Source organism: Hirundo rustica, chromosome 17, assembly GCF_015227805.2.
Source record: "Hirundo rustica isolate bHirRus1 chromosome 17, bHirRus1.pri.v3, whole genome shotgun sequence".
In the NCBI taxonomy this organism is placed as follows: Eukaryota; Metazoa; Chordata; class Aves; order Passeriformes; family Hirundinidae; genus Hirundo; species Hirundo rustica.
Window position 1 is genome coordinate 1035564 of NC_053466.1, and position 18671 is coordinate 1054234.

An 18671-nucleotide genomic window follows, 5' to 3' on the forward strand; every position below is an offset into this window, starting at 1 on the left:
CTGTGCCCGGGGGATTGCTGCCCTTTAGCAGAGCCTCAGCAAGAGCAGGGAGCTCGCCGTGCTGGGTGTGCTGGGGGGATTAGCATCCAGAGCAAGCCCTCAGCTCCTCTGTTCTCCTGTGCTCGTCACAAACCCACCGCAGAAACGGCAGCGTGGATCCGCTGCGTCTGTTTCTTACGTCGATTTGGAACGGCCCGATTTGTCTCCACGGTTAATTTGCACCTTAGCTGACGTTTTCCTTGGCATTGTTGGCCTTAAGAGTGGTGGAGTAACCTGGGTTCCACCTGGATCCGTGTTTGGACACTGAGGGACGCTGCTAAAGAAGCAGGCTGTCCCTTTGGCTTTCACTCCCGAGCAGCAGTACCCCGCCTCTTCTGCAGCTGATGTACTCATGAGGTAACAGCCATCATGTTATAAAGTGATAAATGGAGCAGAGCAGCCATCAGCGTCTGACAGCGCCTGGCCTTGGTTTTCCTGCTGGATAAAACGCCCAGAGAATATCGGGAGTGTTGTGGTTTGCTTTGGTTTGTTTTCCAAGTACGTTTGGAAATGTATTTGAAATATATTTGGAAGCAGCCCCAACGTTAAATCAAAACAAAACCAAGAAATGGTTTACTCTTATTTATGAAGTATAGCCCTCCAAGTACCACTATAGCTAAGTGGGTCTTGATTTGATCCCTTATGGCTTTTTTTTTTTTTTTTTAATATATAAAACCTCTGCTTTATCTAAAACCCACAGAAAGGTGATGGGAAAAGCAAACTAATAAGGACATGGAATAAAATCAATGTTTTTGTGTTGGATTGTGCCTTCCTTCAGCATCTCTAAAGCTGTAAATGGCCGCAGTTTGTTTTTTTGTGAGTGTTTATCTCTATCAGCGTGTCTCACCAGTGCTGAGCCTCTGCCCTGCAGGAGCTGTGGCACCAAACTCCACCAGGAACAGCTCAAATGTTAAATAACATTAAATAAATAAATACAATTGAATATATAAAACCCAAACACGACACCAGAGCTGTCTCTGCTCTCTGCTGACTGGAACAGCCACGTCAGGATCCAGCGGCCAGTCTGTCTTTGCAAAGATGGTATTTCCTGCGGTGTGGAGGAAGAGTCTGGAACTGAAAATGACTTCAAAGGAAACTATTCTGGAACCTATTAAAAGCTAAGAAAAAAATTTAAGGACAACTGCAGGAGATGGGAAACAGAACTCCCACATTTCATCTTTCTACAACCACTTAAAATACAGAATAAGGAGACAAAAGTGACTGGAGAAGATGGGAAGCAGAAGCCTACATTGTGTTTCTCCAAGCATAGACATAAATTAACAAAAAACAAAAACCTGATTTTTTTAGAAGATGCTTATTTGTAACACAGGAAACTACCTGTTCCTCTTTGTGACATTTCAGTCCTCACTTCCAATATTTTGCTAAATTGACTTAGAAATGAAAGCACTTACATAGAAAACACATTATCTAGAGAGAAAAAACTGCAGTTATGGCTTGAAATGTGAGTGAATACCTGAGATATTCCAGCTCCAGCACCAGCACTGGCTCTTTTTAACACAGAAAATGGGAACTGATCAAAGTCTGTGAAGTGACAGGTTAAAAGCCCTTATCCTGAGAACCACTGCTGCTCATGGATCTAAGTGCACTCGCAGGTGCTTCTGGAAACACTTCCACTTGATAAATACAAGCCATAAACTGTCCTAAGTTCTCCTGAAAACTTCTGGGTTTATGCGTTAATGCAGCGCATAAATTATCCACATCCCATCTCCGGCAGGCACACGAGAACATCTACCACACCTAGCCACAGACAGAACCTTCTGTCTAACGACCCTCGGACGAGTGCTTGGAAAACAGAGTGGAGAGAAGCATATTATGAGCATTGACTGAGTGAAAGCAGCCACTCAAAACACTCCCGGGAAAAGAGAAATATTTCTTAGGGATCCCAAAAGCGAGGCCAACAACACGCTGCGGCCTCTGCAATCACAAAACCAGCTTCCCATCCGCTCACACCTCTCGGGGATCGTGGTCTGAGGAGCCCTGGCGGTGCTGGACACCCCGGGGCTCTCTGCGCTGCTGAATGCCCCAGCACGGGTCTCCCAGCTGGAGTGGGGCTGTGGGTGCAGCCTGGAAGGGAGAGAAAGGAACAGCAACAGGGATCGATCTGGTGATGGCCCAGCCCAGGGCTGCCAGGCTGTGCGGTATTTCCATCATCCCACGCCTTGCAGTTCTCTTCTCTTGTATAAAGCTGCCAGTTTAAGGGCATTTTCTCCAGATCTGTCATTTAGTTCCCTTTCTGAGGAACCTGAGGAAGCCATTTGGAAGTGGCCCCTGGTGAAATTGGGTTTGCTCCAGCACCAGGCAGGACCAGCCCAGCTCTGGCCACGCCACAGCCTGTGGTGGGAACACAGCTGGTCATAAAAAGGCAATTTTCATTAGCAATCTGAAATCCTTCCCATGCTCATTTCAATTAAACCTGTGGCCCTGCTCTGCAGCTGGCTTCATAGCGACAATAATAATAATAATAATAATAATAATAATAATGGTGATGGCTGTAATCAATAGGCAGTTGCAGATTGAAAACACAGAAGAATACCAGGACACACAGTCACAGGCTGCCTGTCTGTACAGAGGTGAGGAATTCTCATGGAAACACAACCGGGAGGCATCCTGGGGTAAGAGAAGCCTCAGAGCTGATCACAGGCACACAGAGGCAGGACTTTTCATTTTGTATACGACACGTTTCCATCACTCCTTTCTCACTGGAAATATTTTGTGGAAGTAATTTTTCAAAACCTGACCCTACTGAATTCAACATCTATTTTCAGTAAAGCCAAGGTCCATCCCATGGAGCAGACCCTGAAGATTCCTCACTAATGGGCTCTACTGTGTTCAGACCCAAGCACTTCTTCTGCAACCCTCCACTGAGAAATTAAACTGGACACTGAAAATATCCACACGGTTACAGGGAAAACAACAACAACAACAACAACAACAACAGGCATTTTTGGGGACACGCTTTGCAGCAGATCCAACCCTCAGTTTGCACTCTGAGAGAAGATGGAAGTGTCTAAGGACAGAGTGCCATTCCCAGCTCCCAGGGTCCACAGCTGGCTCCAGGAGCTCCTCCAGAGGGGCACAGGAGTGCTGGAGGAGCCCTGGCAGCCCTGGACAGACGGCTCAGAGCCTGGGACACCTTCCAGGGGTTACACCCCACCCGTGGGCACACCTGGGTCCCCTCCTGGCCTCTCCCAGGTGAGTCTGTGCGAGTTCCCCATCTGCCTCCCTGTGCTGCAGCTCCCCGTGTGCAGAGGGGCTCTGTCCCCACTCCATTTATTCATTTATTCATTTATTCCTGCAATTTGAAATTCTTTGCAGTCAAGGAAAATCTGGTGCCCACCACAACCCCCTCCTGGAGTTCCAGGCGGAGCTCCTGGATTTCAGTGCACCGACACCAAGTTTTAAAGAGCTCAGCCACTCCCACAGCTGGTGAATAAACTACTCAGTCTGGAAATTCAGGGTAGAGTCTTCTCCAGCCTGGTTGTTCCAAGGAAAGGGCACTGGAGTGAGGGGTGCTCTGAACTCTCAAACTGAGGTGAAGTAATTTCAAAAGCTTTATGGACTTCAAGGATAAAGTCTCAAGGACAATTTCTTGTTTTAAGTAACCGGGGCCCTGCAGGATACATGGATGATTTTTATGGCCACTGTGGCAGCGGTGAACTTGTTTTATTTGGGTAGATTAATATGCCATGGATTATTAATGAGTTGCTTCCTCCTGCTAATAGGCAGTACTCACGTCCTGCAAGTTCCTCAGGTTCCTCAGTTCTTGGCCGTGCACTTGGCTGAAGTTTGTGGATGTCAGAGCCCTGTTTAAACCACAGTGGAAGTGAAGCAGGCAGCTTCTGCTTCAGCATTTCAATTTAATTTAGCCAGGTTTGAAACCAGCAAGAGGAATTTTCTACTTGCTCTTTTCTTATTTTGGCTGTACAGTTTTAATTTTCGATAAGCAACATCTGTAACAAAGAGACCACGAATTTTTGTGCAACCGCTGTGAAAAAGTGGTCATAAAAATGCAGAAAACAGTCATTATTATTTCCTATCCTTGTACCTAGATTATTTTTCCTTTTCAAATAGTTTATTGATTTCACTGACTTCACGGCAGCTCTACATAAGCAAAGCACTCAGAGGGCAGGACCAAGATTATTGCATTAATGAGAGCAGATACTGCACAGACATCAGAAACTCACTGCGCTTAAAAAGATGAGAGAGTGACACAGGAAAATTAAATTATTGATCAGACACATGTCTGATAGACTGGTGGGCCTTATAGAAACTAAACCTGGCATATATCTAGAAGGAGGAAAATTGAATAGATCCAGTATGTATAATCACAGATGCAATTATTTCCCTCTTCCTCAAGCAGAAATAGGTTTTTACCTTCTGGGGGTAAATGTCCAGATCCTGCTGGAGGCTGCTGGCTAGAGAAGCATCCCTGAAAGGGCTTGTTCTGATCATTGTGTAAGTCAGGGATATGACAGACAAAGGGATCAAGTCCATTCGTTTAAAGCACCGTTTTCTTTGTCAGTGTAACCCGGAGCAATCCCGGCGACCATTAACTTTATCTGAGCATCTCACAGCAACTTCCAGCACTGAAAGAGGCTTGAAACAAGATCTGTGTCCTTGAGAGCTTGGCTTTTTTTCCAGTTCTACTGGATGGCCTAATAAAAGACATCACCTCTAGCCACAAGCCTGGCTTCACTTATGGAACTACCCTGATTTTCACTCGTCAGGGTAAACTGCCCTGCCAGTACTGAAGCAGGGGAGGCCAGCATCCGTGTTTAAGCAGGGAATTTTCCTCCATGAAGAATCAGCAGTACAGAACGATGCTGTCAGCCAAAGCCTCGCACTGTAACGCAGGAAATACATTTTAGAGATGAGTCAAGCTGCAGTGGGCCCGAGCCAAAGAGCCAGGAGAGGCAGAAACCAACTACAGACAGACGTGTGGCTCCCACCCCGCCAGACAATGCCTATTTTTGCACATCAGAGCCTCCCAGGGCTCCATGAGTAGCCCGTCACTGGGATGAGGTAAGAGCAGCCAGGAGGAACGACTGAGTCTGGAATGACTTATTTATCACCACACCAAGCTGACTCCTGAAGCTTCCAGGCATCCTTAAAACATATGCCCCAGGCTACCTGTGCCAGCTGGCAGCTCCCCTCTCAGCCCTGCTTTTCAGCTGACATTTTGTCCCAGCTCCAGCAGCCCAACCAGAGGCTCCTCTGCTGCCTCAACCAAGCAGCAAGCCGTGGAAAAACATCGGGGAAAAAAAAAAATAAAATCCACGCAGGACAAAATGCTTCCTGAGGACGCCCGGGTCCGAGACGGATGGCTCTGGTTTGTGCTGCTGACATAACGTGCGCAGCAGGAGCCCTCCTGCCTTCTGTCAGCTCCCCAAAACGAGAGCTCAAGAGCACAGAGAGGTTACAGCAGCCTGCTGGAGCTCAGCCAGCCCTGAGCTGCTTCAGAGCACTAAAGAAGAGAATTCACCTTTCAATCACACAAGGTGATTTTTGCCTGCCTGCTTTTCCTGCCCCCCCCCGCAAAAAGCTATGTCCTGGTGAAGTCTGGTTTATGCAAATGGCAATAAAGGTGTTATGCTAAGGTAAAACAGGTAAAGAAGGAATAGAGATGAAGTGGTTCTCCCTGGCACGGCACAGCGAGACCAGAGCTCAGGAATGAACCTCAGGCTTTGAGCTGCCAGCAGCAGTTTGGGGGTAGAAGGTGTAAATAAATGTGCAATTCTGCAGAGCCATCCTGGGTGTGCGCACATTCCGTGCTGCAGAACACTCTGCCGTGTCTCCCAAGACTGAATTTACAGGCCAATGTGTCCCTCTGTCATTTTCTCAAGCTTCCCAGTGAACCTGAACTATTTTTACACTTATTTAGTTTAAGCAAAATACTCATTCCCCAGCCTCCAAAGGACACAGAGCTCTGTTCCTCCAGGACCTTGGGGAGCAGAGCACAGCCCAGTCCCTCCCCTGGTACTGACACTCAGCATTCAACACTCACCTGCTGTAATTAATAAAACTGCACTCTGGCTATTTTTCACTAATAGAGGATTTCCAAAAGCAAATTACAGCCATAAATTATATCATTACAGCCTGTATTATTGTTCTGTGAGCTAACAAATCTTGCAGAAAGACAATCAGCTCTGCTAGAGAAGAAAAAAATATACAGAGGACAAATCAGGTAATTGGGACCTGATTAAAATTAGTGTCAGTGGTACTTTTTTTCCATTTGCCTGCTGAAATTCCCTCTCTCCCCAGCGTGCTGGTGGTCCCGCCATGGTACTGGAGCATTAAATCTCAGGCATGATTTATTTCTGAAGGGGAAACCCAGTGTTTGTGTGGACACCCCACAGCATTGGGGCCATGGAGTGCAAGGGTTGGAAATTCATTCAGTGCGTGGCAGCAACACGGAGAGCTGGGGCATTAAAGCCTGTTTTAAAGGGTTTGTTTGGTGGTCCAAGCTTTGGTGAGGCTCTGGCACCCTTCTGGTTCTGGGATGATGGATAAATCAAACCCCGTGCCCAGCGCTGCTCCCCACGTCCTTCAGCAGCAGGAGCTCAGCGCCAGCTTCGTCCTCTGCACTGTGCTCAGCCCTGTCCTGCCCTGTGTGCTTTATCTCCCCCAAGCAGAACTACTGAGTTTGAAGCACAGATTCCTAATGAATTCCATGACAAACATCCCCGGTGATGAGCATCTGTCTGGATAATGAACTGTAAACCGAGAGCCGGGTACGGCAAACACGCATCCCAGAGCAAATTGAAGGTGAAAAGCTCCTGGGTTTTTAAGGTTTGGGGGCAGTTCATTAAAACACTGAGTCTTACGAAAGTCAGGGTGATTCTTTAACCCCATGCTCCCTCATTATTTCCCATTAGAGTAAAGCATTTTCTTGTCTCCCTCGTTTCACTGTCCGAGCTGTAACACCTCAGGCCTTCGCTGTTTACAGCTCAGCCTGAACAATTCACAGCTCTGCTAAAGCAAACATTTCACCTGCTTGTGAAGAGCGAGGCATCCCCCAGAAATATCAGAGCGCTCTTCCCAGGCCAAAATCATCATTAGAAGCTGCCAATTAAGAGAAAGGCCTCCAGTTTTTCTGTATGGCTCGCAGCTACCCCACCCAATGCCCCGGCTGGCTGAGAAGCTGCTCTGCCTGCAAACACACCTGGCCTGCTCCGCTTCACCCCCTCCAAGTGACAGCACGGGGAGATGGAGACCACTCACCCCCAGGGAAAACCACAGAGGTGTGCTGTCTGGAATTAGTCTGGACAGTGGATGTGCATTTATCAGGTAAGCCTGGGCAATCCCTTGTCAGCCAAAGCTAACGAGAAAACTCGAGTTCAGGGAGCACCGGTGCGTTAATTCCAGAGGAGAAGGCACATTGCAGCAGTGGAGACTGCTGAGTGCAATTCCCCCTCCCAGACAAAGCCACGCCACGTTCCTCCAGCTCCTTTTTCCCCCCTGCAGCCCTGGCAGCAGCAGCTCTGCGCTGCAGGAGCCGGCCAGGCAAGCACCTGCTGCAGGGCAGCCCTGGGTCAGCTCTGCTCCGAGCCTGAACCGCTCAGCACACGCTGCAGCCGCACAAACGACAACTCCTCTGCCTTTAAATGCCTTTAAATGCCTTTAAATGCCACTGCTCTGTTAGCTGCAAACTTCTGCACAGCAGCAGCAGCAGCCTCTGCAGCCGCTCTGCTCCTTCTGGGCAGTGCCCTCCTCCGTCTGCGCTGGCAGCAGGGAGGGCACACGGGCTGGGCACAGCGCCGGGCAGCCTCAGCATCAAAACCCCCGGCCTGGAGTGCCCTGCTCAGGCACCCACACGTGGGACACAGCCCACCCTCTGCTGGCTCTGCTGGCACGTGGGGCAGCTGTGGAATCGCCCCTGTGGTTATGTTAAACAACCAGGATTCTAATCAGCTGTCACTTCAAATACTCACTGCCGTTTAAGATGTCTCCTTCCCATGGAGCAGTACCACAACGCTGAACCAGCACCTAAAACAACCCCCAAAATGCACCACGAGAACAACACAACCTCCAGATTTCACACGTTACACAAGGCAGTGCCATGAACTGGCACAAATGCATCCTCTGCCTGCCCTGTGTCCCTCTGTCAGCTCTGCTGTCCCTCCTTTCCCTTTCAGGGAGCTCAGTTTCATTGAACCTTGACCAAACACCCTGACTTAGACCAGCCTGGCTCACACACAGAATTTTCTAGAGGTTTCTGGCGCTCCTCTTCCAGGGGAGCATTTTGGCATCAGCACACCAAGCAGCCAATATTTCACTTGCTGCCTGTCTCGCTGCACATTCCTGCTGTCCTGCAGTTTTTTGTTTGGTTGGCAGGATTTGCCTCCTAGACTAAGAAGCATCTATTAAGCCTCATATTAACATTCTCAGACATCTTCAAAAATCTGAAAGTTAGCTGGCCCCACCTCTCCTCAGCAGCTAAAAAATCCTGAAGTAATCCATCCCACAGCAGCGTCGATATGGGGGATGCTGGAAGAGGAAATTATACATCCTCATGGAAAATGACACACAGCTTGATCCGACTGAAATGTTAATTCCAGCCAGCTGGGACAGCCTTATTGACCCATTCTCACTTCCTGCAAAACCTAGGACTGAATGCGACTGCAGTAAAGAAAAGGAAAACAGAAGCTGGAGGCAAAAGTGCAAGGGTTGGAGAAATGACGTCTGGGACTTAAAAAGGCACCGCTAAATGGAGTCTTTTGGGGTCTTTATGCTGTCTGCATCTTCTGACCAATCTGAGATCAATGAACAACAGTTTGTCCACGCTTTGCTTTTGTTTCCTGATGGGCAGGCAGCAGAAAAAGCCAATTTTTCCCAGATCAGGCGAATCAATGAGCAGTGCCAGCCCCAGCACTGTGCGACACGGCCGATTCACAGGCAGCTACAGAGGCTCTGAGTTCAGCCGAGAGGAACAGAGCAGTGGCACAATTAGTGCAGTTCTGTCCCCATAAACGTGAGGGAAGCAATGCTGTCCTCCTGCGATCGCTGCAGCCTGCACTGGGACGCACAGCAGGGATCTCTGCATCCCTGCACACCAGGAGATTGTGACTCTGCTCTTGCACACAAACCCTGAGCTCTAAAAACCCCTCACCTGGGACTGCTCAGGGCTGCAGGGGTGATTCCAGCTGGCCCAGTTAGTACTATTAACAGAACAGCTCGATTTTACACAGAATAAATTTCCCAAACTCACAGTATTTATTTCATGCCACTCGTAACTGGATTACCCGAGACAACACCTGTCAGCTGAAAAGCCTGATGACCTTGTGTTCATTTGTTTGTTTGTGATAAGCAGATCAGGAAATGGACTTTTCCTTCTGGAAAGCTCCTCAGTGCTTGTTGCCTCCACTCCATTCAGGACTGAAAGATGAACCAGAGTGAGAATTCTGCACTTGTGTGACCTTGAACTTGACAGAGCTTTATGGTGTGAACTCCCAGACTGTGCAGGGATGAAAACTCTATTTATTCAGATCCCTATTTTAAAATGGTATTCCAGGGACTTCATTACAATGAAATACCTTAAAAAATCCTTACCTTAGGGAACAGCAGACATCAATGTGTATATAAAACAACAGTGCTTTGGGAGCTAAGTTTCTGATCACCTCGGTTTTAATGGAAAGCCAGTTAACAAGCACACATAAAACTGTCAAAAAGTGGTTTTGGCTGAGTCACAGCTCTGCAATAGATCCATCCCCTGCTTCTGCAGCAGCATCAACACTCTGAGTTCAGGATGTAAAGAAACACGCAAACCAAGCACTTCCCAACGAACAACCCAGCACTGAGCAAAAAGGAGAGGATACGTCTGACTGGAATCCAGTTTGGTGCACAGTACTTGGCTCACATTCTGTTATGTGAGAGTTAGAAAGCAACAAAGCAGTTAAAACTATATTTTTCTAAACATTTCTGTCTCATTTTTCCTTTCCAACTACCTTGAAGGGTGACACATCCTCCAAAATTACTCAGACTGATTAACTTCTGAGCTTGGGAAAAAAAATAGGCTTTCCTCAAATTTACACATCATTTTGTTCTGGCAAAAAATTATCCCAGTTACTGCCAGTCCAGCGGTTTTAACATCTCTTACTCCTGTTATTTCCCTGTAGCACATCACTGTGCTGCTGTTCCTTACCTGTACACACTATTCAGGCAGATGGAATATGGATTCTGCTAAAACCCTCTCTTTTTGACTACATGAGGAATTCCCATGGATTTCTCAGCAGCTCTACCCTACCGCTCGCTCCACTGATGCAAGCCCTGCGAGGCTCTTTGAAAATTTCAGGTTCAGTTCTTGCTGACAATGTCAATTCTTTAATCTCTTCCCAAACGCCACAGCGACACTCGCACTAATCTTTTGAAGACTACTTGGTTTTCACCTTACTCCTCTTTCTGTAACGTAATCGGGCACAGGGCAATAAAATATGCATGATCTTTCTTGCTTCATGAGTTTGGAATGGCTCACATGGGACGAGCCTCAGCCCGTGAGTCAGAGCCAGCCTTTGTGTCACACCCACACCAGGGAAAAGTTTGCTGACAGACTTTGCAGGGTGTCCCTGAGAGCAGTGGCACACACCTGGCCAGCTCCTGGGACACTGCAGTGTCTTTGGGCAGCTCCTTTTCCTGGTCACTTTTAAAAATGCGCAGTGACAGCTTTGACTGTGGGCGTTCGTAGTTTTACCCTGGAACGCTCCGCGCTTAAATCAACAAAATCTCCTTTCCCCTCCAGAGGATTACAAAGCCCACTTGCTGCTGAGCACTGAGATCTAATTTCTGCACACAATCCTGTGCTGCTGCTCCGCTGGGCAGGGGAGATAAAGCCTCTGGTCTGACTCCTCAGCAGAGACAGGATTGCCCTCCCTGCCTTCAGGGGACTCTTGTTCCTGGGCAGGGGAACTGCCAGGGCATCAGCTCAGCACAGAGGAAGCACCCTGGCTGGACACACGGTGTTAGCTAAGAGAAAAGTGAAAATTCCCTTTATCTACCAACGTCCTGCTGGTAAAGCCAGCTGTACCCTGGTGCTATCCAAGTGCGCTCCGTTAACACCGCGTATTTGGGCTCTGGCTCAGCGTTATCACAAGGCACAGCAATGAGATAAACACGAGAGAGCTTTGTGAAGAGAAAGGTTTAATGATTTCATTCTTTGAACCCCCTGTTTGAACCCCCAATGCCTGCTGGCAATCTGTTGGGAATAAAGGATCCTGCCTCACGTGATTTATACAACACTAAACTCATCCTTTTAGACCTCCAGCTCCTACAGGAACCCTTGCAGGCAGATGAATTTTAATGCAGAATAGACAAAAAGTCTCTAAGAACCCTGTATGCAAGCACCAAGGCATTACACCCTGACAGGAGATATTAGAATCTCGAGCCCCTGAGATATGGAATTCAGAGAAGCAGCTGATGGATTCTTTCATGAAATGAGCAAGAAGACACAAAGTCTGCCAGCAGACACGTGTCTGTTGTTTGGTAGGGGAAGGCATCTATCTCAAAATCAAATGTGACCACAAAGCTTCTTCTTCATGCTCCTTCTCCAGTCCTTAGAGGACAGATGCTCCAATAAATATTCCCTGTTCAAGCTGGCAGGTAATGAGGACAATTATTTCCCCCTCAGATCTGGAATGCAGCGCAGGCTTTCTGCTGACTTAACAGCCTGTGGATCAGGAAATTGCTGGGCATGACCTCATTTGGTATCAGCAGCACTTTCACTCTTCAAAGGGGAAGAATATATTGAAGACTGGGACTTCCAGGAAATAATACCCATTTAATTATCTGCTGAACACTGTTCAAAGAAAAGACTGCCAGAATTTTGCCACCAGGATGATGCAAAACTCCCAAGAAGCACAGAGCTGTGTCTAACTCCTCTTCCAAATCCCGACCAACAGAAGACAAAATGCCTGCCTAACAACAGCACACCCGAAATGCTGGAGAATCCAGTGAAATCCCTTGTTTTCCTAAAACACTGGGCAGAGAGAGGAGATTTCAACCCAAACCATTTATCCACAGGAAAGTCTGCACTTCATGGTTCTTAAATATATTACTGAGGCTATTATTGCTTTCTGGTTTTGACTTTAAACCAAAAGTTCTTACACTATTAGGTCATCAAGCAGAAGAACAAGGATCAGCCTCAGCCTGCTAAGGACCAAGCAACCTGGCCTTCAGCAGAAGGTCCTTGAGGTGCCCTGGAGTTGCTCTGCAGCTTGCAAGCTCAAGGCAATCAGAAACAGGAAGGAAAATCTACTGGGCTTTGTGGGAAAAGCCAAGAAATTCAGGGTTTAACCCTGAGGGAGAGGGTTGAAAAAGCAGCATCCCTTCCCTGTGAGCATCCCTGCCCTGAGCATCCCTTCCCTGTGAGCATCCCTGCCCTGAGCATCCCTTCCCTGTGAGCATCCCTTCCCTGTGAGCATCCCTTCCCTGTGAGCATCCCTGCCCTGAGCATCCCCTCCCTGTGAGCATCCCTTCCCTGTGAGCATCCCTGCCCTGAGCATCCCTTCCCTGTGAGCATCCCTTCCCTGAGCAGCCCTGCCCTGAGCATCCCTTCCCTGTGAGCATCCCTTCCCTGAGCATCCCTTCCCTGTGAGCATCCCTTCCCTGTGAGCATTCCTGCCCTGTGAGCATCCCTTCCCTGAGCATCCCTGCCCTGTGAGCATCCCTTCCCTGTGAGCATCCCTGCCCTGTGAGCATCCCTTCCCTGTGAGCATCCCTTCCCTGTGAGCATCCCTGCCCTGAGCATCCCTTCCCTGAGCATCCCTTCCCTGTGAGCATCCCTTCCCTGTGAGCATCCCTTCCCTGTGAGCATCCCTTCCCTGAGCATCCCTTCCCTGTGAGCATCCCTTCCCTGTGAGCATCCCTTCCCTGTGAGCATCCCTTCCCTGTGAGCATCCCCTCCCTGTGAGCATCCCTGCCCTGTGAGCATCCCTTCCCTGTGAGCATCCCTTCCCTGTGAGCATCCCTTCCCTGAGCATCCCTGCCCTGTGAGCATCCCTGCCCTGAGCATCCCTTCCCTGTGAGCATCCCTGCCCTGTGAGCATCCCTTCCCTGTGAGCATCCCTGCCCTGAGCATCCCTTCCCTGTGAGCATCCCTTCCCTGTGAGCATCCCTGCCCTGTGAGCATCCCCTCCCTTATCATCCCTTCCCTGAGCATCCCTCCCTCTGTGGTCAGTGAGTACATCAGTGAGTAGATCAGTGTGTAGCTCAGTGAGTACGTGTGGCACAGTGTGTAGGTCAGTGAGTAGCTCAGTGAGCAGATCACTGAGCAGATCAGTGGTAAACCAGTGTGTAGTTCACTGAATAGCTCAGTGAGTACATCAGTGAGTACATCACTGTGTAGGTAGCCCAGTGAGTAGCTCAGTGAGTACATCAGTGGGTAGATCAGTGAGTACATCAGTGAGTAGATCAGTGTGTAGGTAGCTCAGTGAGTAGCTCAGTGAGTAGCTCAGTGAGTAGATCAGTGAGTAGATCAGTGTGTAGGTAGCTCAGTGAGTAGCTCAGTGAGTAGCTCAGTGAGTAGATCAGTGAGTAGATCAGTGTGTAGGTAGCTCAGTGAGTAGAGCAGTGTGTAGGTAGCTCAGTGAGTACATCAGTGTGTAGGCTCACTGCTGGGTCCCCGGTTCAGCTGTGTGATGTGCCCAGGGCAGTGAAGGAGTGCTCCAGGGACAGCTCCAGGGGCAGTGCCCCGTGGGCAGCACTCCCTGCCCAGGCTGTGTGAGGGATCCCCAGTTCAGCTGTGTGATGTGCCCAGGGCAGTGAAGGAGGGCTCCAGGGGCAGTGCCCTGTGGGCAGCACTCCCTGCCCAGGCCCTGTGAGGTTCCTCAGCCCACGCAGGGCGGGCACACGCCGCGAGGGGCTCTTACCATGGCCAGGGGCACGATTCCCACCAGGTCCTTCTGGCAGATGAAGATCTCGGCCAGGGCAGGGTCGGAGGAGCCCCGGCGGGGGTACTCCACCTGCCAGCTGATGGGCTGCGTGCCCGACAGGCTGCTGAAGCTGGCGATCTCAAAGTCCAGCTGCACGACCTCGTGGAACAGACTGGTGCTCCTGGGGAGAGCAGAACAGGCAGAGGGAAGAGCCATTACTGGGGCTGAAGGAGCCTGAAGAAGTCAGTCTGAGCAGCCAGGGGAGCTCAGCTGCTCACACGCAGATGTCACACTCTGAGGAAGGCTTTTTCCAACCTGCAACTGCCTCAGAGCTCACAGAGCGGAATCATTCTAAACGACCCAAAGCCCTTACTACGGGCACTGTGGAGGGATGGAATCCAGGTTACTGTAGATGAGGAAGGCAAAACACACTGATTCCATGTTTTGTATGACTTTGCAAACTTGTTTCATGCTCTGAGTTGGATCTGAACTCTGACCAGCCAAAGTTAGGGCCAGTGCAGCTCAGGAAGGCTGAGGAGACCGGAATTACTGCAGTCAAAAAGAAAACCAAGGTTTCTGGAGGGTCTCCACCACCAAAATCACAGAAATCCTCAGCAATGAAGGGGGAAGACATAAAAAATATTAACATGGTTAAATGAAAAAATGACAGCGTTAGTCTAACCTTAGAGGTGGTCTCTGGAAATTAAAGTCTCAGGCAGCTGAGACCCAACAAAGGAAAAAGCTGTGGCAGGTAAAATGTACCACAAACTCAGTAAGCAAATTCGAAAAGCAAATATGAAAAGACATGCTGGAAATGTTTCCCTCACGTTAAATTTCTTTAACTACACCAGAAATAATATGAATATATGAAAGAAATTTGCTGGACTAGCTGCTCGTTGAAGTTTAAAAAAAAAAAAAGTTTAAATCCCTTTCATTAGAAATTACCCATTAACTTTTCTGGAACTTTCCAAATTCCTTCCCACAGTGTTAATATTCCACTGAATATTACTGCAATCTAACCCTCTGCTGAAATGATTAGAAAATGAAGGGAATGACAGGCAACTTCCCAGCTCAGTAACCCAATCCCAGCCTCATCACACCTTCGCCTGCATCCATCACATAACAGCTTCAATTTTTCCTCTTTTTTACATACAATACATGAAGGCCCATTTCTGAGAAAATCCATCAAGAACTGATCATGTACAAAGCACTTAGATTCTCGAGTGCTAAACTTTCTTTCTCCCTCTGAACAGAAATCACCATTTTTTGGTACTTAAGACATATTCTGTGCTTTACTTGGCATGATTACTTTGAAAGCAAATGGTTCCCCTGATAATTATTATTTTGATTATGGGTTTTCATTTGGATGGCTCCCTCTGAAAAGTCTTAATGCTGCCTAATGCCTGGAATTTATTTCCTCGCTGTTTCCTCGCTGTGTCAAAAGAGAGACATTGGAGCACTTCTCCTGCCTGCATTTAGAGAGCGATTTTGGGCAGTAATGTGATAGATGGATGGGTTTAGCAATTCATAACTCAAGCCCAGCCTATTGCCATCTGAAGAGTTCCTACTAAATAAATCTTACAGCCTGTAAATACGAGGCAGCGGCAATAACTGCGGTTTACACACTTCTGGGACACCTCCAGGTGAGGATACCCTGGCTGGAACTCGGTCATTTATTTGCAAACATGATCACGTGCAAAGATACCTGAACCACCTGAGCTGCAGCGTTCATTTGGCTGCTGAAGGCACCGTTATGCCTCAGATTAATGGCTCCTGAAATGACATTATTTGCACCACTCCCAGTTCTGATCCTCGGCAACTGGCAGAGAAAGAGTTCCTCCATGTGATTGACTATCTCAGTGCTCTCCCTTCCACCAAGTGGAGAACAAATCCTTGCACACACCAAAGCTGCTCTAAGAGTTAGTGAACGCCAGGGGAGTCCTCCAGATCAAAAAGTTTGCATGCATTCCTCCAGAGATCCTCTGAAAATGTGCATCTGTCCAACAGAAGCCCCACAGCTCTGCTGGCACTGCAGAGAGCTCCAGGTGGGAATGTGGAGGTGGGGAAGAGCTCATTTCCAGCCAGTCCCTGACCCCTAAACCTCCTCTCCCTTTTCCCAGTGTCCCAGGACTGGGGAGGGGCTGGGGGCACACTCAGGGGCACGTGGAAGGCCGGCACAGGTAAGGAACAGATCCGGGTTTTACCAAATCTTTTATTAACCACTGCCCCACCATTCTGCTTTCACTGGCACACAGCACCTGGCTCTAGAAATGGTCTCCAGCATCCTGACACCATCCTGACACCATCCTGACACCATCCTGACACCATCCTGACACCACCCTGCACCTGAGGTGGAGTTTTGATGAGCTGTCCTGTGAAAGAAGTCGTGGTTCTCACCTTTTACCAGCCAAGCTGGGATTTCCAGTTCTCCCCGAGCACTGGGTCATCCCTCACCGAGCTGTGCTGGCCATGACCAAGACAGGCTGCTTTAGGGGTGGAGGGCTACAAAAAATGGTACCAAAATTCATCTACACATCTCTGATCAATGCTAGAATACGTTTTTTCTGTAAAACACGAGAAACAGAAACGCCAAAAAACACGCATTGTGCAAGACAAAGCTTCTCTCGGTGCTCCTCCAGGCTGACCTGCATCATTATTCCAGCGCCTGCATCTGTGAGTGATGCACCCAACCGCCCCCCACAGCAAAGCAGCCTTTGTGCAATGCCACACCATCATCAGTTTCCTCCTTCTCTCTTCACACAGAAGAAACAGAGAGACGATCAACAGCTGGGAAAGCATCCACTTGAAAAAAAATATGCCTTCAGAGATGTGTAATGGCTGAGAAAAAAATGCTCCTCGTGAAGCACATTTAATGTTCAGGGCTTGTTCACTGACTGAAACAGCAGTTCCTTAATATCCAACATTTAGAAGTGCTCAGCAGCCGGAACAGCAAGTAATTATAAAACTTTTCTAAAGTACACAGCACGTAGTGATTACAAATGAAGCTTCCTCAAGGAAGAGCTTCTAAGGAATTGCTCCAGGGTGGATATATGAGTCTAATTTGATTGGACTGAGAGTTCCCCTGGGCCAGTTCACCCCGTGGATTTATTTTAATTTATCAAAATGCTAATCACTCAGGGCTAGGCTGGAGCACGTGCGAGCACAGGGGAGCGAGGACTCCTCCTGATGCGCAGAGCACAGGGAGGAGGGGTGGGTGTGAGCACTGAGACATCAGCCAGGAGCTGATCCCACTGCTCCTCCCTGCTGGAGCGGCTGGGCAGTGAAGAGGAGCCGCTGCTGGTTACCGCAGCTGAGCCTGCAGCCCGGGGATGGGCGAGTTCACTCCTGGCACAGGCTGGCAGCAACGCGCTGCCCCGCGAGAAGGGCCAGCAGAGCCCCTGAATGCCTCTGAGCAGCAGGGTTTTAGAAAAAGAAGGTGCAGTGGAAATGTTCTGCTAATGGAAAGATAATAAAAGATGCATAAAAGACAAAACAGAAGTGACATCGGGAGAAAATGCCACAGAAGTGAGCTGGGCAGTGAGCAGCACACCGCCCTGGGAGATCAGCCAGTGCTAACTGCACCAGGACTTCGATTTTAGAAGAGTTTTGAGTATGATATTAAGCATTCCTTACTGATCATTCAAACCTTCAGTGCCCTGAGAAATACTTTCCCTTGGAAGCAGATTTTTCTTCTGTTCATACGCAGGAGTGTCTCTATCAAAAGCTGTATTTAATGTAGGGGATTTACAACCGGGCACCACGGGTGTGCAGCCCACCAAAGCTCACGGGCAGACTCACCATGTGGGGAATACCAGACACAAAATAGATTCTCCTTCTCTGCAGGGATCTGGTAAAAGGTGGAGCAATATTAAACCTGGCCAGGGCTGAGCTGAGCCCAGGATTAGTGATGGGGCCCGTGCTGCAAAGGTTTCCCAGGGGCGGGGGGAGGCAGGCAGAGAATGACCAAGAAAAGCACACAGAGAACTCAGCTGATGCCAGAGCCCTCAGCAGCCAGAAATCTTTGCTGAATGCCCATCTGCAGGTGTGGACCAGCAGTCTCTGATGAGAGATTTCACAGTGCAGGGTTATTGCTCCAAGTAATAGAGCAGTTTCGACTCTTAAATGAGTGAATCTTAGGACGGCTACAGGCTAAATCAATAATTTCGATTTATTACAGTGACTCTCAAAAGAGAAATTTTAAAAAGCCTAGATTAAAAACATTTTTTAGCCATCCTTTATTCCAACAGATTTGCACTGCAAGTGCCTTGGGATCTGAGAATACTTCGACCTGCTGGAAATTCAGCAACTCCTTTATTCTCTAATGCTACCCAGTCTGACAGTGACATCTTAATGCAAGATCAGCACTCGCCAAATGACATAAAAAACGAGAAGAGTACAAACCCCACCATCCCCCAGGCACGCCGCACGTCCCACTCCTCGCTCAAATGAACGTAGTGAAGCACGTGATTGCCACGGGCAGAGACAAACCCATCGAGAGCTGCTGCTCAAACTGAGCAAGCTGAGAGACCCCAGACCTTTCCCGTCTTGGAAAAGGCTGGGATGGGGTTCAGGGCCCGTGTTCCTGCAATTCTCCTCCTCCTGCTGTCCTGGCCCTCCTCCCAAGGGCAGCTGGCGATGGTGATGTCTGTGAGGAACACCCCCTGGCACCGGCGGGAGCCACGGCGATGTGAGCACAGTTAGCAACACCCAGAGTCACAAACTGGCGTGGGAAGAGAGACTGATGGTGGC

The 18671-nt window shown here is 48.8% G+C and overlaps 1 protein-coding gene across 4 annotated transcripts in view; it reads right to left on the minus strand.

Annotated features, from left to right (window-relative positions):
- Positions 1-18671, minus strand: part of TMEM132C (transmembrane protein 132C) — a 165376-nt gene that overhangs the window by 27549 nt on the left and 119156 nt on the right. For all 4 annotated transcript variants that reach the window (XM_040080668.2, XM_040080667.2, XM_040080664.2 and 1 more), the window contains one exon: positions 13920-14103. In XM_040080668.2, coding sequence (XP_039936602.1) covers positions 13920-14103 — 184 coding nt within the window. The remainder of the gene's footprint in view (positions 1-13919; positions 14104-18671) is intronic.